The 27,264-nt window shown below is 34.3% G+C and overlaps 1 protein-coding gene across 1 annotated transcript; it reads right to left on the bottom strand.

Annotated features, from left to right (window-relative positions):
- Positions 1 to 326: 326 nt before the first annotated feature.
- LOC134853051 (selenoprotein M-like) lies at positions 327 to 27,053 on the bottom strand. The gene is made up of 4 exons (XM_063868979.1): positions 26,955 to 27,053; positions 26,792 to 26,862; positions 26,650 to 26,728; positions 327 to 1,296 (listed from the first exon to the last, which is right to left on the bottom strand). Exons 1-4 carry the CDS (start codon positions 27,048 to 27,050, stop codon positions 1,072 to 1,074), a joined length of 471 nt encoding a protein of 156 aa, XP_063725049.1. The 5' UTR covers positions 27,051 to 27,053; the 3' UTR covers positions 327 to 1,071.
- Positions 27,054 to 27,264: the final 211 nt, after the last annotated feature.

Genomic DNA, 27,264 nt, shown 5'->3' on the forward strand with positions numbered 1-27,264 from the left:
TCTGTCTGTCCGAACTTTTTGCAACTCTCTATAAAACCAGCTACATTGATAAAAATTCACTTTTATAACAGACAAAATTTAAATCATTACCATTTAGAAATCAAAATGGCCAATAAATATTTCAGCTCATCTGAGCTGAAATATGATGGTTTAAGTTAAGACGCTTGTCAGGCGACAAACAAGTTTGTCGGACCGATAATCAACTTTTTTGCGGGGTGAGCGCGTTAAAAGTAGCCATTGTTTCTCGAGCTAAGAATTGTATTTTGATTATCCTTGACTAGCGCTTGTTATAGCGCTTTTAATTTCTCTGCATAAAAAAAAACAGACATATCGAATAATTAAACTTCAAAGCAAAATCACCAACAAGACTCTGACACAGCAGTTAGAAGGCGTCGGGTTAACCAAGGTTCAAAGTGAGAACTTAAATGGAGAACCGTCATAAATTAACTGCCTGATCAAACTCATAATTGGCACTTTTCCATTAGACACAAAATCATCATTAAAATAAAAAGCATGAAACGTTCATTTGAGTCAGTATCAGTTGGAGCAAACATGCTACCATTAGATCCTAACGTGTATTTACAATTTTAGAAATAAATGTTTGTTTCGATGTTTACTTTACAAAGTCTGTCTCTTTACAGAATAAAATGTGATACTGACTTTTAAAAAATGGCAATAAAATACGTCCCTGACTGTTAGAGAAAAAAAAATAATAAAAATTTGAAAGTAGTATTTACACAAATTGATTTAAAGAGCACCACGTGAAATGAACTGCGTTTTCACTCATCGCCAATGATGTTGATATGAAAACATACACATCGTAATAAATGATTAATACATTATAGCTATATTACACGGTAAACTTGACGAAATTTCTGGCACCATAGAATCTACCAAGTGGCAATTCATAACTAGTAAACTTCATAACCAAACTAATAGTTCTGATATTTTTAGTTCAAAACGAACACAAAACTGTTTCGAATTTTTTTTTCACGCTTTAAATGAATTAATGCGATTATTTCTATTTTACTAGTTACAACTAAAATCTACTTATAATTGGCACATACCAGTTTACAATTCAACTTTATCTGCATTCACATTTCGTTTGTCCGTCCCTTCATTGACATTGTTATCATTCCCTACACCCTGACGAGTAGCTCCTTCGTTGTATATATAATATGGTCCCCTCTGTTTGCTTCTGGGTACTTGCTCGTCTGGATCCAGTTTAATGTGGAAGCCACGGTCGACAAACAGTTGAATCAAACCGTCTGATTTGAATTTCGTCAGATCCACAGTCTATAAAAGAAAAACCAAAACAGCTTTCACAATAAATCATAAACAAGAAAGACAAACATTTAGTGCATTATGTAAACTAAATTATATCTAATTTACTAAGTCAGAGAAGTTCACGACAATATTCCTGAAAGATATCTCACTCAGATTTATTCATTGAAAAAAAAAAAAAAACATATAATAAATCACAATATCTACATAAAGTCATTTTGTACTTAAAGCGCTTAATGAACAAGAGAAAATGATTGAAACCATTTAACACAGAGTCAAAGTTGAGATACACTGCAAGCGTAGCATTGTAAGCTAGTGAAAAAAGGTAAGACGAAATAATTCAACTTCATAAAAACAGTCGAGAAATACCACTAATAACTCTAAATAGGCTTTCATTATTTAGCGAGAAATCATACATCCGACAATAATGGGTTTACCTGATTGAGCCAAAAAAATGCGATTATGTTTTGATAATTTTCTGCGACAAAACTTAAAACGAAACGATTTATGACGAATAAAAATTTTAGGCGAAAAAAGGAAAATATCTGAAGTCAGTGCTAGTAAAATTACAAACTGCAGGAGTACATGAACAACACTAACAACAATGAAAAAGTTTACAGCTAATGACTAATCCTTGATATGGCACCTAATCCGATAAAACATGAGCAAGCAAAGCAAAGTCCAGCGATTCAATTTTCCCCGGGAGAAATTCAATTTCAAACATACTGAAAAAAAAGAAGGCCAGTCCAGGACTCGAACTCAAAGGCAACCGCCGCTACCTCCAGACCAAGTGAAAAGGAGGCTCAAAAGTGTTAAAGATCAATACACTATGGGGTTCATTTTATAAAAAAAATTGTTTTCATTAAAAGAGCCTAAATCCCGCTTACAAGATCTTTGCTCTTGCAAGTGTAAAAAATAACTGAGCAATCGAGAAAAAATTGAGAATCGATAATAGAATCCAAAAAAAAATCATAACTTAAATTGCAGAAAAACAAAAATGAGCGTAAACAAATGTGTCGTTTTCCTGAAAACAATCACCGCTGATATAAGAAGTAGCCACTTTTTTCACTGAATAACGTTGAAATTGTAGTAAAATTATATTTAGGAAGTCAGCTTCTCATCAAATTTCTTCCAATTTAATCTGGAAAAAGAATAAATTAATCTCGACAATAAATCTTGAGATTTTTTGAAACCTCAGCTTAATCAAAAATATTTAATTTATACCTTTTATTATCACTAACAAGCTCTCCTTTACGTAAATAAAACTATGCGGAAAAAACACCTCTATACGCAATATTTCCTTCCCATCATTTCGTGGCGTAGTCAAAACATGGGAATTCAATGAGTCAAATAATTTAAAATGCATTTTACCCAGGTAAACATGTTGGGAAACAGGTTATAAATTGAGGAGATTGGAACCTGATCTAAACTATATTTTATGATTGGATAAATTAAATGTTTTACCAATGTAAAGTATTTAATATTAACCAATCACGATCCATCTAACTAACAACCCACTTATTTGTAAGTGCTGAAGTTACTTGTAATTTCAGCACCAGAGAGATTTGAATTTAACTTAGAAATTAGTTGCACTCTCCCGAGTACTTCAGCAGCCGCAATAAACCAGTATACCCTAGATCTATTGAGCCTAGCAGAGACTAGTTAAACACCCTGAGACTAGATAGTATAAGAGTAAGATTAGGATCGGTATTAGACTAAGAAGTTGCACGAATCTATCCGGCCGAAAATAAGATAGCGTGACGAGCAGACGGTGTACCCTATCCGAAATTACTCTATGAGTTAAACATACCAGTCCTAACTCATCTGGTGCGACCATAAGTCTCGAACAAGACCTTACTAGATTAGAATTAACCAAAATAGATTAGAAATTAGACAAAAACATTTCCAAAATGTTATACGACAATAATTTAATCGAAATGTCTCTACGACTCAATAGATCAGAGCCAATATTCCGAACCATAACAGAACTACCCGGAATTGGAAGAAGACCTCGAACCAGAGACGACATACGACAAAGTAGAAACTTGCGTATAGTTATATGATAGTTCGGCAAAAGCCAGAACAAACATTTATATTTCGAATACTACTTGCAATGAATTTAGATTTCCATTTGCAAACATAAAACCTTGAAGTTAATCTTCAAAATCATTTCCGGCGCTAAACAAATTTAATAATATACAATAACGATTGATAAAAAGATCTCAGATCGTTTCCCTAAAACTCTGCAGTAATATATAAAACATGTTTGAAAAATATTTATTGGAAAATAAAAATAAAAATTAGTAGCATGACAATAAATGGTTAGTAATCATAAATCATCCTGTTGTTCCAGCTTCATCACCTAAAACATAACAGCAATCATAAACCCACTAATATCATAAAACACTAAATCTTTCCTTTACACAAATTTAAATCTTTATTAAACTTACATTCACTTAATTTTAAAATCAGATCATCAAGGCTTATCCTTGGATCTTAAATCATTTTCTACTTAATTAAATTTCAAACTTGATCATCAAGGCTTATCCTTGGATCAAACAGAACAACTTTGTTCTCCCCCACCCACTTAATTAGTGTCTAACGACCTCAAACGTCGATTCACTGTCCAACCCTTTCTAAAGACCTAAGACTAATAGAAATTTTTAAACAAAACTAATCATTCAAATTAGGATAAACAGTGAAGAACTTCGGTTATTCATCCTTCACTTGATCCCCCCTCTTACCAGACCCAGGATAAATTTTAGACTTAGTAAGTTTAAAATAGTATCTAACGAACTACTCGCGTTCTAATTATACCTGAACCTTGTGGATCGATTTACTATTCTCCAACCTTTGAACACAATCACTACCCCTAAGTAAGATTAAGTAAGTTAACACCTTAACTTATACTAGTCACGAGAAAGTAAAAATCATTCTTCGGAATAGATATACTTTTCTCTCCAACCCTGAACAAATAGACCAAGGTTAAGCTAACCAAAAAATCGTAAGGACTAACAGTTTAAGCAATTAGAATTCACTTAACAATCTTTTGCATCCGTCATCCTAAACCTTATGTCATTTAAAAACCTAGGAAATAAACAAACAATCGTTTTACACAATTGTGAAATAGATAACAAAAAATACGACCTTGTAATCACACCTCATACACAAACAGTTGGATACATTCGAACAAAACGACAAACACTAAAGAGAAAAATAATAACAAAACAAAGACAAATAACAAGAAAAAGATTTTCAAAAAATCGAAACGCATTTTCAGAATCAGAAACCAACAGTTTAGACGAACTTTACAAACTAAAGGAATCAATAGATAAAAATTGCCCAATTCACGATCAATTATATTTCTCTGACTCAGAAACAACTTCAAATTCATCACAAAGAGGAAAAAGAAGAATAAAAAAGCAGTACAAACACAAACCAGTACATTTATACAATTGGAATCAACCAATTCGACACATTAATAATTACATATTAACAGTCATCGAACGAAAAAATGAGTTCAACGCACACCCCAGGTGACGAAACTCCAGATGATGATGAAATCTTTCCTTTTATAGTAGATGCAGATACTGATAGAGGACAACACATATTTTGTCAAAATTTACTCGTAAATTTATTTGAACCCGGAATCAGTCCATGTAAAACAGAGTTCCCCGATGTAAAAATCAAAAGACAAATCATAGATCACTATCTAAAAGATATATGCAACATAACACAACAGTATGGAATCTACTCCATAGAATTCACTTCACCAAACCATAATAATAGAACATATACAATTCAAACAGACGATCTTGATTTAGAATTTTCAAAAGTTTTTTCAGAATATATAAAAAGCATCCAATACCATAACTCACAAAGAGCAAACTCCATTTTCACTAATGAAGTCTTCGCAATAATATATAGTTATATTTCGATATTAGAAAACGAAATCCCATTAACAAATGTCTCACCGACAGAAACATCTAAACATTTAAGAGTACGACATGAAATCACACTACTCTCTAGTTATTTAAACATTATTAAAGAAAATTTCACGAAAGACGACGTTTCACAACATACAAAACATGATCTACAAAAAATTTTGGCATGGTTCATAATAGATTATTTCACACACAATATTGATTTAATTGCACAAGCAAGAAAAAATTTTAGACCCCAAAATTCGAATGATGATACCGCTATCACCGAACAATCAGATTATGTTTGGGACCCCGAATGGTCTCATCCCGCATTTATAAGCTTCCCACAATCAATCTCAAGTCAAGCAATAGGTACAATATCTTACATAAGAGATTATGTAAGAGTAATACCCTTAACAATTGATGCAACACCATTAAACTATAATACATTTTTACCCGATACACAAAATAATAGTTTAAATTCTACAGTCATACACAACGAAAACCTCAATGGAACTAGGAATCTTACTCAACAAGATATCCAGACACCATCACACTTCATAAATGAAGAAATTGTACACACAACAACTACACAACAAAGTATTTCACCAATACGCCCAAATTTAACAACACCAAGAAATACAAATCCTTCACAAACACAAGTAACCTTACAATCAACCGTTAAACCTTCGGTTGCTCCAAAATATTCACATATGGATTACCAAACATATAGACCCATGACAATACCATCAAAATCACGCAAAACATTCAATAAAAATAACTTTGCAGACCACAATTATAATTATACACATCCATCAAAAACAAATTACCAACCACGAAGAAATTTTAACCAATATACAAGATCTCGAAACTGGGATAACCCAACGGCCAAATATAATTCAATAAATTTCCAAACAAATCCTCCACAGGATCACAGTGAAAATTACCCATTTTTTCAACAAAATAAAAATAAAAAACAAACATCTTATCAAATGGATTACTTATCCTCAGATGATGATTTTTTACAACCAGACATATTTGCACCATATACTCAAGAATATCGTGGACAAGGAATACAGAAAACACGTACAAATCATAGGAATTTTTCTCCACAACCAATAGATGCACAACATCAACAACCAATTCAACAACAAAATCCAATTAATACACAATCTTTTCAACCAATTCAACAACAAAATCCAATGATGGCACACTCGTATCAACCAACACAAATGCAAAATGAAATACCACTCCCATATTATCTCCAACAACATGAAATAACAAGAAACCAACTTTCAAATTTTTCTCAAATGCCAAATGCAGCAGAATCATTACAAATGACAATGAATCCATACCTCATGGGTGGATCATCAATAACATCAAACAAACCTTTAATGGTTTTCACAGGAACAGACCCTGAATACTCTGTAGAAGATTATTTAAATGCAGTAACAGCAAACTTGATTTTAAACATTGGACCTGAACCAATTAATACGCCACTACATCAAAACTGGATACATCGACGCACAGCGTTGATACAAACAACCTTAGATGGCGCAGCCCAAAAATGGTTTTCAGTACTACCTCTAGAAATAAAATCAAACTGGAAAAGATTTACACAAGAATTTTCAAAAATGTTTGACTCCGAAAGAAACAAACAACAACAAAGAGTTTTATGTAATGAAATTCGCAGATTACCAAACGAAACCATCAAGCAATTAGCAGTAAGAATCGAAACACTAGTTCGAAAAGCATATTCACTAAATACACACGACTATAAAAATACAAAGATGACAGAAATCTTAATGATGACCTTAACACCACAATTAAGGAAAATAGCAATAAAAAAGAGAGCATCCCATCCTTCCTCAATTCGAGAACCCGATTTAGATTTTAGAAAACTAGTAGACAAACTAGAACAAGCAGAAATCACAATGAAACTAGAAGAAACGGAAAATCTGAAATTACAATACGTAAACAGAATTGAAACAACTTCCACTAATATTAATTATATACAAGAATCAGATACAGACCTCGTTGAAAAAATCACTGAAATACTCAATATTTATGAAAAGAACCCAAACTTTAAAGGCAAACCATCTTTCAAAAAATGGTGTAATTATTGCCGACGATACGGCCATAGTATTTCCGAATGTAGACAAAAACAGCAAGATAGTCAGAATAAACCTCAAAAATATAAAGAACCAAATAAGTCATTTTATCAATATATGAAGAAAGATCAAAATCTACCGAACAAAAATGTATATAGCAACAATAGTTCCGGAAAACCACTTCCGAACAATACAAGCTATACAAGAAATCAATCCCCATATAACTCAAGTTATAGAGGAAGATCACCAGAACGAAGAAACACACAAAGTTCATCACAAAACCACTACAATAGACCAAATAGTAGAAATAACTACTCCAGATCTAATTCAAACACAACACAGTTTGCTTCTAGACCTAATTCCCAATCACGAAATAGATACTATCAAAACAATCACTCGCGAAACTCATCATACAATAGAAATAGAAACTATTCCAATAATCGAAATAGAAGTTATTCAAACAATCGAAGTCAATATTATCCAAATAACCGATCAAGGAATAACTCATATAACAGACCAAACAACAATTATCAAAATAGATCGCGAAATAATTCACAAAACCGACATTCAAGTTATAATAATCGTTATAGAAATTATTCCCAATCACCACACCGGAATAATAATCACTATAATAACTCTAATAATCGTCACAGAAGCAGTACACCTAAACATCAAAGACAAATCAATCAAGTACAGTCTAACCCAGAAACAACATCAGACCCTCCAGGTATTGATGACACAGTAACTGATACGTTACAACTCAATCAAATAAACTGTACATCATCAGATTCAGAAAGCGACACAGAAAACACTCTTTCTATCAATATGATAAAAGTCGAAAATGACTATGAATCTGTCATATATGAACAACCCTTATCATCACACATATATGAAAATCAATCAGAATTTCTTCAAAATTATTACACTACACCCATAAATTCCACACCAACGACGCAAGAAACGAATGCAATAAACACTACAAAACAACCCAATCAAAATGTCAAAACAAAATGCTTGAATACAAACCACATCTATCAAAATATACAAAAAGAACAACCCAAAGAAAAAATCTGGACAATACCATTTCTCTTAGAAAGCCCAAGAAACAAAGAATTTCAACCACCAGACCTTGAAATCGATTTTTTAATTGATTCAGGAGCAGAATCAAACATAATAAACATTCCCACATGGAATGAAATAAAAACTTTACACCCAAAGCTAACGCCTCTTGAAACCTCTAGTAAACTAGCAACAGCACAAGGATCAACATTGATAAACTACGGAAGAATCCAATTATTTCTCCTCCTCACCAGAACAATGGAGCAAAGCAAAATTCTAAATAAGCCATTTAAACAAATATTCCATATCACTGATATTAAATATAATATCATTGGAATACCATTTATTTCGAAGTATATACCAACAATTAACATACTAAATAGTAAAATATTAATCAAAGATAAGTATACAAAAACAAAAGAAACATCCTTAACATTTTTTCAAAGATTGAATAAACAACCACCATTCTTTTCAAAATTCTATCCGATATTTAACCAACAAAGAAAACACCTGAAACCACTATCAGGAAATATCTATAATTTTTCAATTAAACAAGTTCACCAATATGATAAGGAACAAAACAAACAAAAATTTTATATGTCAGATTTTGAATTCAAACCTATTCATAAATTTTTCAAAATCACAATCTCTTCAATAAAATATTTGAAAAATTCGAACACAGATATCATTTCCTTACATGTTTATAACAACACACCTTACCAAGTAACATTACCTTTAGGACTTTTAGGATATTGTGAAACCAACGCTACAATATCACCAATACACGAAAAAGCCTATCGCGTAAATAATATACTCCAATTATTAGATATTTGTCAATCTACAATTCTTAATGAAGAATTATCGATAAACAACATAATAAATCACGAAAACAGAAATACGGATTACTTCACAAAAACTCCATATTTCAAACCTACATTCAACATCAGTAACTACACAGAAGACCAACAGAAATTTTTAACAATGTTTAATTTCCAACATTCACAAATAACACAAGACGAATTCGAAAAGTTAGCCAAACAGCTAATTAAATATTCATCAGTCTATGCAACATCAAAATTCGATGTTGGCAAAATCAGTTCATCACTACATCTCCCATTAAAACCAGACGCAGTTTTCAAAAAACAGAGAGCAAGTAAAGTACCAATTCACTTACATGATAAAGTAAACAGATTACTCGATATTTTAGAACAATACAACATTATATCACCAGTAAACAAAGAAGAACAACCAAAAGGCAACACATTTATCAACCCCGTTATTATTCTAGCTAAAGGAGAATCATTAAAAATCGTTCTCGATGCTAGATACCTCAATTCACTCATTGATGAATCAAAATGTAATTGGCCCATCGAACCAATACAAGTAATTTTAACAAAAATAAACGGCAAATACTTTACAACCGCCGATATGAATAGTGCATACAATCAAATGCCACTAGATGAACAATCACGACGTTTAACACAATTTGTTATCGGAAACCAACAATATGAATTCAACCGCTTATTCTATGGAATATCCATAGGACCAGCAGCATTTTCAGCTTTTATGAGCAAAATTTTTAGACCACTAATACTCAAGAAAAACGCAATCACCTATCTAGACGATGTTTTTATGCAATCACAAACAAAAGACGAAATGTTCAATGTTTTAGAAAAATATCACCAAATACTTCAGAACGAAAATCTGAAGGCAGCACCTGATAAATCACACTTCTTTTTAACAAGAGTTAAATTCTTAGGACATAATATAGAAAGAAAAACAATCACTCCATTAAAGTCACGCATTGACGCTATTCAAAAACTTCAACCACCAACAAATAAAAAGAAAATCCAAGAATTCTTTGGAATGTTAAACTTTTTAAGTAAATATGTTTATAAAATGCAATTATATCTACGACCATTTTACAACATCCTTAGACAACAAAATAATTTTGAATGGAATACAGAACACCAAGCACTATTCGAAGAAATAAAGAAACTTTTAACTGAACAAATTTCTAACACAATTCCAGACCCTGATCAACCATTATATGCAATGTGCGATGCTTCGAACTTTGGCATCGGCGCAGCACTATTACAATCACATAATGGTACAAATAAAATGAATCTGATATCAGCAAATTCCCGATTATTCACTCAAGCAGAGCTACGACTCTCAACTCTAATGAGAGAATGTACAGCCATAATATATACACTGACAGAATATGAATTTCTGATACTTGGATCAAAACATCCCACAGTTTTATTCACAGATCATAAACCAATCATCTTTCTCTTCACACAGAAATCTAACCCAAACCACCGCGTTTACAGATTTCAACTAATTCTAATGAAATTTCCAAACTTACATATAGTTTGGACTGCAGGAAAAAATCTTGCATTACCAGACACCTTAAGTCGAAATACACCACCTGAATTACTTACACGAAAAACAACAGTTGAAATACCCAAAAACATAAAATTCTACCTTGCAGAAAACAAAACATCACCCCGATTAGAATGCAAATATGCAGTGAAAACTGATATTGAACAATCACAAATAAATAGTTTACAACATTTCCCACTTTATTTAGATTGTCAAAATAATCATTATGAAGTTGACCTACTTGGAACATCAACTTTTAAACCAATCCCATATTCTCAATGGATAAAAAATAACACCCAACAAAAACGAACAAAGCAACACCAAACTAAAAAAGACCATTTTCCACTAATAGAAAAAGAAAATTTAACTGATAAAATAAATTTATCAGGACCACAAACAAACGATTCAAAATACACAATCAATCAAGTTTTCGACCTTCATGACCCACTTGATACAATACCCTTATCTAAATTCGAAATTGAAAACATTTTTCTCCCTCCAACAGAAACGATTACAATTTCAACACTGAAACAATACCAAAATCTTGACCCGGTAATTCGACAACTAAAATCATGGCACAAATATAAAACTAAACCCGTCAAGGCAGATACAACTATTTTAGGAAATAAAACACTCCTCCGATATTTTCGAAAATTCAATAATACAAGAATTAACGAAAATACAGACCTTTTAGAGTATAACCTGAATGAATCTACAGTTCCATGTCTCCCTATAAGTATGATTCTTATAGCTTTTAATATTTCACATACACGAAATATTAAAGGACACTCTGGATCAGAAAAAACATATTCAAATTTTATACAAAATTTTTACTTCCCAAATGCACCAAAAACAATACCAAAATCTTGATCCAATAATTCGACAACTAAAATCATGGCATAAATATAAAACTAAACCTACAAAAGCAGATTCAACCATACTAGGCAACAAGACACTCCTCCGATATTTTCGCAAATTTAATAACACAACAATTAATGAAACTACAGACCTTTTAGAGTATAACTTAAACGAATCTACAGTCCCCTGTCTCCCTTTAAGTATGATTCTCATCGCTTTTAATATCTCACATACACAAAATATTAAAGGACATTCTGGATCAGAAAAAACATATTCAAATTTTATACAAAATTTTTACTTCCCAAATGCACCAATCTGGATAAAAGTACTATGCAATGATTGTATAGTATGTCAACTAAATAAACCTTACCCAAATCAAAAACAAATAGCACAAAAACAAGATTTTAAAGGACAAAGTTTGTACTTTAATCACCGTATCTCATTTGACACTAAAGGCCCAATTTCACCCTCATCAGAAGGAAATTTCTACGTTATGGTAATTGTTGACGCATTCACACACTATGTAGCACTTAACCCAGTACCACATTGTAACGCTTATTACGCATATACAACACTTTATGAACACTGGATAGCAAAATTTGGACTACCAGAAATTTTAGTCACAGACAACGGTACAGAATTCATCAATAATGAAATAATAACACTATGTCATTTATACAACATTAAACACAAACCACGTACATCTCATGCACCTTGGACAAACGGCTTAGTCGAAGGTATGAACCGTTCATTACAAGAATATCTTAGATGTATCATCAACGGAAATGATACAAAATATACCGAATGGTCAGCAGATGTAAAATTATTTCCCTTAGCATATAATTCACAAATTACGACAACACTAGGAATGTCACCATACGAAATGGTTTTTAACCAAAAGCCACGCAAACCAATAATGTTTACAGCAAATTCTCATAAAAACGCACAAGGTTATTGTCAACCAAATAAAGATTCAATTTGTTATAACCTACCATTACATACACACGATGAAGATCATTTTCATCACCCACAAATTCTTAAATTAGCCTCCGGTACACACACCGAATGGATTTTAAATAGAGATAAGAAACACAATGAAATTTACCAAAAAATAACAAAAAAGTTATTACAAAGACAAAACATTAATGAACAAATCAATTCACGTTTTACACCAGCTTCCGAATTAAAAATTGGAACATTTGTTTTGATACCTAATTTTAATACTCAAAAAGGAATTTCTAAAAAATTACAACCCCTCCGAAAAGGACCATACCAAATAATTGCAAGACCCACTGATGTCACATATAAAATTACCGACTCAAACAAAAAAGAAATCGTTCAGCATCGAAACAACCTATTACCTTATTACCCAAAAGAATACGCACTCCGCGAATTAACTCAATTATATTCTTTCACAGGATTAAAAATAGTTCAAAATGAACCACATCTGAAAAACACAGAACAAAATGATAACCCCACCGAAAATCAAAGCACAAAACCAACCGCTACCAAAAACGCTACAAAAAATCTAGACCATAAAGAATCCCAAAAACAAAGAAAAAATAGAAAAATGACAGAACAAATAATACCCCAAGAAGAAATAGACAAATCAGAACATAGAAAAACAACAAGACTCCGAAATCAACCACGTAAAAACTACAAAATGTTCATCCCCCAATCTAAAATATTAAAGAAAGTAGAATTTCAAAAGTAATTTTAAACTTTATACTTCACAATCTTGAAATCTCCGAAACATTTTTCATTTACATTTTTCAAAATAACATGCTCACAAGTACGCAATAATTCTAGTTCAAAATAGACCAATAGGATTCATCCAATCCGCCACTTTCTCTAACTCCAACTAAGATCAATTAGACGAATAATCTAGAACTCCAGGCACATCTATAACTATAACTTTACGACCTCCAGGTCAAAAATAAGCAAACCACTCCAACTTGACAACTAAAATAAATATCACCATAATACCGTACCCCTCCCTTATCTAATAACCCAAAGATCAACAATATTTCCACAATTCAGACCATGAATACCCCCAAAACAAATTTGTTAACTTAGCCTAAAGTAACAAAATGAACATTTTAATTAGCCTAAAGTATAAAAATCTCACCATACCCCAGATCATTTGACAAACAAAAATAAAGAAAAAGACGACCTCCCGATCACCATAAGAATTGCCCCCAACAATTTTTTACAAAACTCAACCCACTTGTCAAAAAACTAATAAATAATTCGACCACACTTGAAAATCGCCCCAAACAGCAAAAAATATTCGACCAAAAGATCATTTCTTAAATGCTCTTCTCTCAAACAGTTGCTAAAATTCTCATAAATCTTAAACATTTTTTTACAATACTTGAAACCTTTATAATATTTCTTTTTGATATACTTGAATCTTTTCTAATAATCCTAATCATTTTTTGTAACATTTTTTTAATTTTCTACACTATTCTCGAACTATTCCTCCAACTTTCCAAAACCCTTGAATATATCCACAGGTACGATTTAAACAACTTGTCTAAATGATACGAACAATTTTCAGTAGAACTGATATTTTTTTTTTTTTGTAATTTTCATAACATTTCTATCATCCATCATTTTGACAATATGCAAATGTATAAAGAAAGCAATCATCACATTTGCCCTAGCAACAATTTTTCTAATTATTTTTTTGGAAGAATACTATAATAAACATAAACCTTCCCACTAAAGTAACAATCCAAAAACCCCTCAAAAATTGCTACCCAACAGTCACAGAGTCAGTCTTCACCGACATCATCCCAAGATAACCCAACACCACCTTCAAATACTCAAAATCCTCAAACATCTACACGAATTTCTTTTCAAGATAATCCATACACTTTTGAAGAACGGCACGCTCGTTTATCTGAACCACTAGAACCAGTTCAACGACAAGCATCTCTAAGTGAACCAACATATAACCTTTACCCAACACTACCACAAGAACTAAGTAGAATACGACACCTAAGTCAAAACCAAAACACAACAGAAATAAATAGACAAATTATACATCCTCGTCGAAACAGAAATTTTCAAACTCCTCGAGTTCATTTTGAAATACCTCAATCACCATCACAAACCACTCCAGAAAACACCACTGGTATCACACCAGAAACTCCTACACTTTTTTCACAACGAAGCACTTCAAGCCTACCCTCAGATTACTTAGGTTCAACACCAACATCTGAACAAGCACGAGAAAATCCGTTTAACCCCCCAAACCTAACATCACGACTACCATATTGGACTACACATTCATTCACACAAGGTGAACCAAATTTAGTCAATGACCCCATTGACATTTCTACAGATACAACATCTTCATCACTACCCGAAACATTATCACTCCCATCAACACCATCAATTAGTCAAATTTCACCGACACCTTTTAACTTAACTTTCCCAAACAATCTCGACGCAAGATACCAAGAACAATCATTAACAAATATTCCTTTAAGATTAGATTGGAATACATTTACAGCACCTCCACCATTATTTGGACAACATCAAGAAAGTAACCGCCTTCATAACTGGGCACTTAATAGATTACAATATCGCCAAGATATTCACAACGATATGGTGATCACAATATTCAAATACTCCAACAAAACAGTTTACAATTAAAGTTTGAAATCACAGTTAAGTTGAACAATATCAACCAACATCCCTACCCATTAAACCCACCTAATATAACAGCTCAATCACTACCACCACCGTTTATAACTACTGAAGTAATATATAAATACGACAGATATACCAAAAACACAATTGGTTACATTACATTTTATAACCCATACTCAGGATTATCATACACATGTATATTCTAAAATTATTAATTTTTTTCCAACTCCTTTTTCTAATAACCTCAAATCAAAACATAAACCCTTCCCCCCGTACAGGACCACAAGATTTATTAGTAACACATTACGATTGTGAAGAAAATGAACAAAAAACACTACATAAATATGCAATAAATCAAGTGTCACAATGTGAAACAGAACCACAAGCTATAGAAACCACAAATGTAATAGCAACACTCTATTCAAAAGCCCGAGCAACAACAGTTACAGGTTATAAATTCACAGCAACATTTTCCGAAAAGAAAGTACATTGTTCACAAGTCTCCAACGGAAACAAAAACCGACTTGACCATGAATCATTCTATCAGAGTAATATAGAACGTCTTTTACATCTCAATCCCGACGATTGTAAGAATGAATTACTTAGATTAAACATCACACAGAACAAAAACTCCGAAAGAAAGTTAGTTAACTTTCAAGTTTTTTCAGACTCCGTACATCAATCACAACTTGAAAGACACCAAGGACATATAAAATTAAACGACAAATACCCGTATAACGGCGCACACGGACGATTAACCTATGACCTACACGATAAACATTGGATACCACACATTGGTATAAATAACCCATCAAACTGCAAAGCAGACACGAAAAATAAAGGATACCAAGAAATAATGTTTTTCGATTGGAAAATACAACTCGAAAAAATACAACTCACACGAGATTTATCTGATAATACAATGATCTATCAAGGAATCCGATTACCTTGTAAAAATGATCAAGGTTATTGCGACCCTACAACGAGAACACAAGCAACAATTGTTTGGTTCCCTGAAGATACATGTACAACATTTCAAGTAGCAAGAGTACACGCTCGTATGATCAAATTTCACGACAAATATTTCATACAATCAATACCATATGAACAAGTACATCCATCACGAAAAATAAGTACTGATTTTCGAAACATTCACAAAATAGAAAATAAATTAACACGTTTTCAAATATATCAAGAAACAGAACTTGCATGTAAATATAGAAACCCACTTCATAAAACACAATACTCTGAAATACTAGTTGAATACGAAAATGGATTCGACATGACCACTGGAAAAATAAAAATCGACCCATACGCCACAAGTAAACGCAAAAATGAAGGAACATCATATATACCAGTTAAATTTCAAAAAAGCATAGGTCAACCTGGTGGACATCTAAAACCCCAAGACGCTCATAGCACACGTTTACAAGAGTTATCACTAATGAATACTACATATTTCGGTAATATCCACTATGATATTCATTTAGATATGAAACTAGACTATACAATTAGCCGCATTTTTCAAGAAATGTCACTCTCCGAATTAGAAACACTACACCAACTATGTGAATTAGAACGAACACAAATATTACAATCACTTGCACTAGCAGTATTAAAAATACCCTATGCAGGATACTTATTATCAGGAAATAGATCAAATTTTTTAGACTATGAAGGAAACATCTTATGGTTTTATACTTGCACTAAAAAAGTATCACCACTATACGTTTTTGAAGATAAACGTTGTTATAAAAGAATCCCTATCTTTTATAAGAATAAAGTACATTTCGTGGATACACTTTCACGAAGAACCTATTTCTGGGATACCGCAGTCCCATGTGGATCAGAAAATAGCCACAATGTAGTACAACTAAATCCTGATGAAAATAAATATTATCTTCTCACTCCATATCCCACATTAATGCAACCACTCAAAAAATTTTCACCAGAAAGCATTCGCGCTATTGCTCGAAACCCAAATATAGACTTACAATCAATAGGAATATACTCAAAATCAGATATTCAACATCACATTAGAACACAACAATTCCAAGAATTGTTAACACAAATGGACACTATACAAAGGCAATCAATTGACCAAAATCTACGCAAACTTGCAGAAACCGCAGGATTTGCCGATATCTACACGCAAGACTATAGCGGATATTTTAAAGACATTAAAGATTATATATATCTAAACGGCGAAAAATACCGTCCCCAAGATATATCACCAATCAACATTTTTAGTTTTGTTACACTCAAAAATGAAATCCTTGATTTTCTAGGATGGCCCTACTACATCTTAGAAAAATTGACTATTTTATACGCAATGTTTAACTTTATTGGATTTCTTTTCTCACTTTTAAAAGGAATCTACAACACATGTGCTATACACACACAAGTAAACAGACAAGCAAGCGTAGCACGCATACTCTTTGCAGGATTTTTCGGAATTTTTTCCACATCTATAAACAAAATTCTTTTAGACGCACAAATAAAAGAATACAACACAAAAATAGCAACACAACAAAACACATACGACGAAGAACATAACAATGTAGACACAACGCCAACGGCACCACAATTACCACCCCTACCACATAACCATCCACTATCCCTAGTCCCACGAAATTTTCGAAATTTAGCAATCACACATAATCCAAATTTTCGACTCCCTACATCGCAAAGTCCCATCCAACATATAATGACACATCAATCACAAGATGATAATACTTATGAACAAATTATTGAACAACCCCATACCACCGCTTTTCAGTCTCAAAATAATAATTTTTTTAGCCCACGATGAGCCGACAACTTGGATCACTACACCGATCAAATTCCCACCCAACCAATCTTACCTCTCCAATCCCAATAATACCACTTTTTGCTTTTCCGCCACCCGATTTCCCATCTAGTAATGTAACATCAGGCATGAATTCCGACACTAACTCACATATTTCAGTTTTATACTCCATCTCACAACTCAATAACCCGAATATTGAAACCCCCGATGAATTTGCCGACTCAGAACCATCCCCATCCAATAATTTTCATAACCCTTCTAATTTTTCTCAACCCCCTTTTCAACCCATATTGCCCAATAACCCTGACCCAATCACTTCCACACCCTCTTATGCTTCCCAAGTTACCCCAACCTACTCCTCATACCATTCTGACCAATCATCTCATTCTCCAGACACCCCCCGAATCTCCCCAGAGCTAGATAATTTTATTACCTTCCAACAACAACCCTACCACCTTAACACCCCGACCATAAACCAAATCTCCTCCACTATACATTCATCCAACCCCCCTACCCCTACACCCTCTTCAAATTATACTGAATCATTAACACCATCATCCACATCCACTATATCTTCACTCAACACTAATAGAGCTTATCGCACTTTTAAAAGAAAATTCCCCAACCATCCTTTCCCAGCAAAACCAGGAACAGCCCGTGAATACATCAACCACCCCCAGCATACTAACACTAAAGAATTTTTAGCTATCACCTTACCCTCATTTCCACAATACACCTTAAACACCCCTCACGACGCTAACGAAACACGCAACTTTGTAGATGAATACGTTTTAATGCCCACTCTCTCTTGGACCTCATACTATCATTTCACTAACCCTCTTTGCTTACCTTTATCCAGCACTTCCATCGATATAGAACGAAATAAAGACATGCTATATCGACTAACTACACCACTAACCGCTAGACAATTTACTTACGTTGGATATAAAAAATCACTAAAAATACACACTGCACCCAGAGCTAATGAATATACACTAGAATACTACGATCACAACATCATCAGAGCTAACCAAGATCAATTCTTAGACGACGATCGCTTCGCTAATCCACAAATCACCGAAAAATTTTTCATCAAGACACCATATGTATTTACACTAAACATCTTCGACCGTAAATACGACCACATTATTTCAGAAGCACTAACAGACACACAAGCATACGAAAGTTTTAAAGAACGCTTCCAAATCTTTTCACTAACCTTTCATTTCCTTGCACCACACGAAAGAGATTTGCACTGCTCACACGATATTATGTTGCGCACTAAACAAACCCATACATACAGTTACTATCGTTACATCCAAAATCACTTTGACCTACACACCCCCTCTAGACAACTACACCATCGTTTTCAATTCATCAATTCAAAATACACTTCACCATATTTCCTAAATTTCACATATTGTATTAAAGACACTAACCTTCATGGTATTCTTCGTAATTACGACCCCATAACCCAAATGTACATCTTCTGTCCCATCATCAAGACCTTCAATGCCGACGAAAACCGACCCTTCCTTATCCCGCACGAGTTTGTACAACCTATAGAAATCCCAATATTAGAATTCATCCACAACACTAAATTTAATCACAAATTATATAACTTAATCCAAAACACACCTTATGAGTTTGCAGTAGGCACTGAAGAACTAACCACCATTAAGGCACTTCAATTGCTTTGGCCACTACTTCAGACTAAAAATATCATCCGCATCTTAGCTAAACTACTAACAACTTCAGAACTAATTCACGACATTTTCCCTCACGGTTTTTTCCCCGACGACTAACAGGTAAGTATGAATTAAATAAATATTACTAACTAATTACAGTATTAAAAACTCACCATTCTTTATTCATGTTTTCTTTAGATTTTTAGCTTTCATCCGACAATCACCTACAAAAACCAAAAAAGACAAATAAAAATCGAAAAATTCATCAAACAATTTTAAAAATTCTATTAATCTCTTACACTTATAAAATTATAAATTTATGCAGTAAATTCATCTATAATTCTATTAATCTCTTACACTTATAAAATTATAAATTTATGCAGTAAATTCATCTATAAAATTTTCCCCCCAAGCAGTAAATCTAATTATGATGAAAATTTGTATCTTAATATTCCCCCATGACTAGCAGTAAATTTCCAAATTCTATGTAGTAAATTAATTAAATGCAAATGCAGTACTAACCTTTTGATATTTTCATTCATTCGCACAGAAATTCTATCCACACTCGCACAGCTCGCCCACAAAGAATTGTTTAAAATAATGAATTTCAGTTTCAAGTTTTCACACTCAATAACTCTAACATAAAATAACACGTTTCAAACTTTCCTTTAACCCGGTTGGAAAGGAATCATATACTAAACAAAACTAACCAACGCAGCTTACTAAATACCACAAATCATAGAATAACAGCATGAATAAGAAAAGGAAACCAACGGTACCCAAACCGGATTAACCCAGTTTAAAACTGGATAATTTATTATTTTGAAGACTATTATAAAGTCTTAGAAAGAAATAATAAAACACAAAAAAGTCGAAAGACAAACCCATACCACAAACAATTTGATTTTTGGAAAAAGTACATAACCAACAAGACATAAGAAAGACCACAACAAACCCAACATAAAACGTTGTCACATAACAGGACCCCTCACAAAAACCGCATGAAATCATACTTCCACCCCTGGCCTAACCCACCAGGAAGGACGTCCTGAGCATGCTCTATAGCCGGCCTAACCCACCGCGCTACATCCACGCTTTGTGACCACACCTCTATTTTTAATAAGAGCTACTCAAGGGTGAGTAACTCTTCAAAATAACCGAACTAAAACAAAAAGCTTTTGTGAAAACAACTAACTAAAATCATTATTAAAAAATATTAAACTAATAAAAGTTTTATAAAATGTAAAATCACATGATGCAATACATAGATCAGAATACAACACCAAGGACGAACATCAAAAGACAAAACGACCCCACCACACTCGAGAGAGAATGACCAACTACAATCAATATGCCGCTCACAATCACAACTCAAAGGATTTAGAGTACGACTTGACCTCGCAGAAAAGGACTTCATTGAACTAGACCAATGACCACCTCGATGACCCAAGTGTACGTACAGATCCGAGTAACCAGGCATCCCCTCCACGCACAATCTCCACGCCATTCCCAAGCTAGATCAGACACAAAAGAAGTTCTCCCCGAAGAACAGAAAAACCTGACATAGCCAACCATTCTGAAATCAGAATTGATTTTGTTGCAGAGACTCAGTCGTTGTCACAAGAAGAACACAACGTCTTATGTCCCTAACTCCAGCTTCCTGAAACTTCTTTAACAAAGAAGAAGCGGAAGAAAATTATGATGTTCGCCAAATACCAACGTCCATCATCCATCCTTGAATTACAGAAGAACTGTTCTAAAAAACTCTGTAAAACCCGGATGGGTGGAACCTGATCTAAACTATATTTTATGATTGGATAAATTAAATGTTTTACCAATGTAAAGTATTTAATATTAACCAATCACGATCCATCTAACTAACAACCCACTTATTTGTAAGTGCTGAAGTTACTTGTAATTTCAGCACCAGAGAGATTTGAATTTAACTTAGAAATTAGTTGCACTCTCCCGAGTACTTCAGCAGCCGCAATAAACCAGTATACCCTAGATCTATTGAGCCTAGCAGAGACTAGTTAAACACCCTGAGACTAGATAGTATAAGAGTAAGATTAGGATCGGTATTAGACTAAGAAGTTGCACGAATCTATCCGGCCGAAAATTGTTGTTGTTGTTGTTGTTGTTGGGGATTCACAGCACTGCTGTTGGGAGTCTTGGTCCCGGCGTCTTCTCTAAAACAATGTCCACTTGTTTCTGCACGTGATACAATCACAGAATAATTGCCACGTGCACGTTGTCATTTCTGAAAATCTCTCGTTTACAAATTTCCACATCGTGTTTAAAATTCTCGTCTTGAGGCCGATTCGTTTATCAAAATGAATATATGGTTCTAATCGATTTACAATCCTACTGGTTCTGAAAACAAATTCGTTTCTCGCTTTTTCCGTTCTCACTTTTCGCATCTCAAAAATTTCTATATTTCTAGCCCGTGTGGTTCGCCTGTTTAACACTATTTCATTTCGTTCATTAGAATCAAGACTGGCAAGAAGTAAGATGTTATTTAGCTGGATGAACATGGGCAGGGGTAAAATGTTTAGCAAGCGTAGTTCGTTGATGTACACTCCCGTTTTATTTCCAGTGATCCACCGGATTGCTTTCTTTTGAAATCGCTCCAACTGTAATTGATCCCCCCTCGATATATGTGTACATGAGAGTCCGTATAATAACACTGGGAGTATTAGTGACTTATACAGGCCTAACTTTACAAACGTATTTATCTTTGCTGATAGGTTTCTTCTCAGGAGGTACAGTACTTGGTTTGCCTTCTTTAATCTTGTTTCAATGTGTACCTTCCAACTTAAATCGCCCGACACAAAAATTCCCAGATCTTTCACAACCATCGATGTTCCAAGCACTACACCAAAAAGCATAGAGTTGGCGTCTCCGCCCCTAAAACTTACTTTTGCACATTTATCTAGTGCTAATTCCATTTTGTTTTCAGTTACCCACTGCTGAATTTTGTCCAGATCTTCTTGAATTTCAATTGATGTTTTTTTGATGGAAAGTAGTTTAAGATCATCCGCAAAAATATATGGTTCAGAGAATTTGAGTACTTCAGGTAGGTCGTTAATAAAAATGCAAAAGAGCAGTGGTCCTAAAAGTGATCCTTGGGGAACACCACTAGTGACTTCTAAAACTTTTGAGCTGATATTGTCTACTCGTACAAACTGTTTCCTGTTTTTCAAATAGTCATAGAGTACCTCTAACATGCAGCCTCCTATTCCTATAAGTGCAACTTTCTTGAGTAGATCAAAATGCGGAACTTTATCAAAGGCTTTTGCAAAGTCAGTGTAGACTGCTACAATTTCTGCGTTTGAGTCATTGTCAAGCGCTTCATATATTTCTTTCAGGAAGGAGAGCATGTTTGTCAAAACTGATCTACCTTTAGTAAAACCGTGTTGATGTTTCGTCAAATACCAGGCAAAGTAAGGGTACAGGTCTTTGTATATACATTTTTCAAGGACTTTGCTGTCAATATTTAATAGCGATACTGGTCGATAGTTGTTCACCAATTTTCGGTCACCTTTTTTGTGAACAGGAGTAACTGCAGCTGTTTTCCATGAATCAGGTATTTTTCGTAGGCGTTTTACGTTTCTCAAAATTTTGTTCATCGGTTTGCATATATTGCGGTTCGTTTTCTGAAAAAAGCTAGGTGGCAACCCATTTGGGCCGCGTGACTTTGTTACGTCCAGAGTTGATAAAATCTCACTTACTGTCTTTTTCGATATATCAAAATTCGTTAACAAGGGATTTCCAAATTGAATATCTCTAATACTAAAACTTTCTTTAGGATTAAAAACTGAATGAAAGAAGTCGTTTAGCATGTTGACTTGTTCGTTTGGATTTGTGCTTTCAACTTCATCTTTTATGAGTAACTTAGGAAGACTTGTATGTTTATTCAAGTTCTTTAGGTGTTTAAAAATTACATTAGTGTTCCGTGTTCTAAACAATTCCTCTTGGTAGTTTTTCCTGTCCACTTCCGATGATTCAGTTACTAAATTTTCAAACAGTTTAACTTGTTGTCTTCTGTAGTTGGTCGGTTTGAGTATACATGATTGCCGTTTTGTTTGTAACTTTTTGATCAAATTTGAAGTGCTACTTGTTATCCAAGGTGGAAGTGATTGCCTATGTCTTGTTCTGAGAGGCACAAAACTCTTAATGATTTCATCCAAATATTGGGTGTACTCCTCATGCATTTTGTTAATGTTTGTGTGGCATACTGGTTCAAATGGGTTCTCGTTTATAAAATTGTTTATTCCTTCAAAATCGGCATTTCCAAAACTTCTAAAATTTTCCAAGTATGGTTTCGGCTCTGATACCGTGCATTCAATAGACAACATTATGGCATTGTGATCTGAGCAGTCATAAATCTTGGAAACGTTAAAATCTTGTTCGGCACTTGTATAGCAATTCCGATAGAAGGCTACGTCTAGTATGTTCTTCACACATGTTGGGAAATCTATCGCCTGCCTAAAGAGTCCATTTTCAAAAATTTGCAGTATTTGGTTTTCTTCCTCGTCAGTACTGGTGAGGGTGTTCCAGTTTGTTTCTGGGAAATTTAAATCCCCACATAAGAGAAACGGTTTGTTTTTAGGAATGGCTTTGATCAGTTGTTCAAATTCATGCACTTTGTATCTGTAATTACTGTTTTTTGGCGGATTGTAGAATGAGCCAATTATCATTTCAGTTTGATGAAGTTTTATACTACATAGCACACATGAATCAGGAATGTCATGTTTGGTGGATAAGTCCTCGGTAATTAGACTATTCTTGACAGCTATTAGGCTGCCTCCGTGACAGTTTTTACCACTTACAATAGCTCTATCAGATCTATAGATGTTATATTCACTTAGAAAAAGCTCTGATGATTGAATATTCTCGTTAAGCCAAGTTTCGCTTAAGCATATGACATTAAAATTTCCAACTGCAATTGCATTTGCTAGCTTAGTTCTTCTCTCTATGTTGATTAGGCTTCTAGTATTTAGTTGCAGAATGTTGAGGAATCCTAGTCAATGCTGGGGTTCCTGAACTTCAGTGTCAATAGTTACTTTCACACCATCATTGAACAATTCTAGATTCCTTATTTTCAGCTTTTCGCGAGGAACGCCTTCATCTAGTAGTTGTCTTCGTTTCTTAAGGATTTCGTTCTCTTTAATTGCACTCTCTTTGGTCAATGCTGGTAGCAGGTAGACCTCTTTTTCGACCAATTGTTCTCGCTTTTCTCGGCTTTTTGCTAGTACTAGTCGTGCTTCATGTTCGCTAGGTACAGTTACCAGCAGTGTTCTTGGCTTCATTCGATTACGATCAAATTTTCCCAGTCGTTTTAGTTCTATTATTTTCGGCTTCACTCCAATTATGTCTAGTATTTCGTTTACTTCGTCATTTGTTGGGACAAGGTTTTCTCCTTTTGTTTTCTCAGGGTCCTCTTTGACCCCTTGTATCCTAAAACTTTGATTTATGTTGTGATCAGAGTTAGATCTGGCAGCATGTTGAGTGGTTTGAGCTTGATTTATCCGGGTGGTGGTTTCAGCAGCTACAACGGCACTATAAGTTTTTTCCACTTTATCGCATGTCGTTTTCATTGCATTTCCAATTTTTTGATCTACTAAATCGGTAAGTCTTCTTTCCATGCTTTTAAGGCTTTCAGTTACATCAATGTTTGAGAGCTTCTCGTCTATGTTGGCCAGGGTTTTGCATCTTATAAAGTTGTCTCGTTCATTATTTTGCACACAAGTATTACAAAGCAACATGACATTCGGCCCTAGTTCTTTTATTCCATTTATGGCCACTAGAGACAACCCAACACAAGTTGGTTCCAAATGCATTTGAGCGTTGCATGCGACACAAGTGTATGTTTTCTCGTTGCTGGCAAAGCCTCTTTTACATGTTTTGCAGTTTTTGCCCATTTTTGCTTATACTAAGGATAGAAAAACAGTTAAGCCTGGTGGTTCCCGAAAAGGGGAGGCCTGTGGCTCACTCAGGGGAAAAGAAGAAATAGACAAACCTGGTGGTTCCCGAAAAGGGGAGGCCTGCGGTTCACTATTTCTACTTACGTTAATAGGGGCACTGACAGTTCTTGAAACGACACTCGTAATATACCAGATGTCCTTCTGTATTGCAGATGTTCGAATGTTTATCGTATAAGATTTTATTCTTGAGAATACTTTTAATGCCCTTCAGACCTTCTTCACTGAGGTGCACTTCGTCAGTTTTCAAATGATATGAGCTGTGGATTTTTTCACTCACTCCTCTAAACTTCCAAGTTCCTTTTATCTTTCTTAGGAATTCGTTTATTTTTGCAGATCGAGCTCGGTTCTCACTACGATGAGGGATTCCGATGACGAAAACTTTTTTGGCTCGTTCACACAGCTCCTCGGCTAGCTTCGACAGTTCTTCAGCAATGTCGCCTGCAGGTATACTGGAGGGGTCTTTTCCGTTGAAGGCGTCGTTTCCGCCGATGAGCAGAGCGATGATGTTGAATTTGTCTTTCTCGGGTAAGAAGTTTTGGACCGCACCAATTCGGGCCCCAGGTAGGGACAAGATATTGAAATTTGGAAAATCAAGATGGCGTGCTTGAGAATCCGCAATCAGGAGATTTTTTGAAGATGATGTCTTGAGCAAGTGATATCTTCTGTCGGACAATTTCATCGCGGGGCAACCATTGATGCCGTGATAGCGTGACCACAGATAGCGTGACGAGCAGACGGTGTACCCTATCCGAAATTACTCTATGAGTTAAACATACCAGTCCTAACTCAAGATTCCAATCAGCTGGAGCTCAAATTTTTCGCGTTTTAAGGCTCCGACTGGGTAGTGGTTATTTTATTTGAAAACGAAACTTAAAAAAAGCTTACTTCTACAATTTCTCCATCTTTGTTGAGAAAGTAAGCGTCAGGGTTTGCTCCGCCAATCCATTTGACCTCAACGTTATGTCTAAAAAGAAAGTTATTCGACAATAAGAAACGAGAGCTACACAAAATACAATAAAATACTAACATTAGGGGAGCTTTTTGATTGAGGAACCGCTTCACATCAGGGAGCCGGTTCAATTTGCACCCACTGCAACTCTGAAAACCAAAATAAAGAAATAAAAATAGATTTAAACTAAAATATGATCCATTAATGAGGTGTAGAACAAAATACAGATAGAAGTGTTTACCTCTATGCGAGCTGAAAACACAGCGTTCGGGTCATCTTGAACAGCGAAATTGCTCACTGCTGCCAAAAGGACGAGCACACTACTCATCCACGCCATTCCGATTCTTGAAAAGTAAAAAGTTTGACGAACCTAATATTTCTGACAAAATAATTCGCATTTAACAAGCATGATTTTTTCTCATCAAAAACTTGGCATCAAAAGTCATCACTACAGCAATCAGAGACGTAATAAAAACATAAAAACTAGCTGGAAACGACACATAGCTGAAAGCTAGCTGATAACTATGGCTATGGAAAAGGACGACTCTTTG

The sequence above is a fragment of the Symsagittifera roscoffensis genome, chromosome 8 (genome assembly GCF_963678635.1).
Source record: "Symsagittifera roscoffensis chromosome 8, txSymRosc1.1, whole genome shotgun sequence".
NCBI lineage: Eukaryota > Metazoa > Xenacoelomorpha > Acoela > Convolutidae > Symsagittifera > Symsagittifera roscoffensis.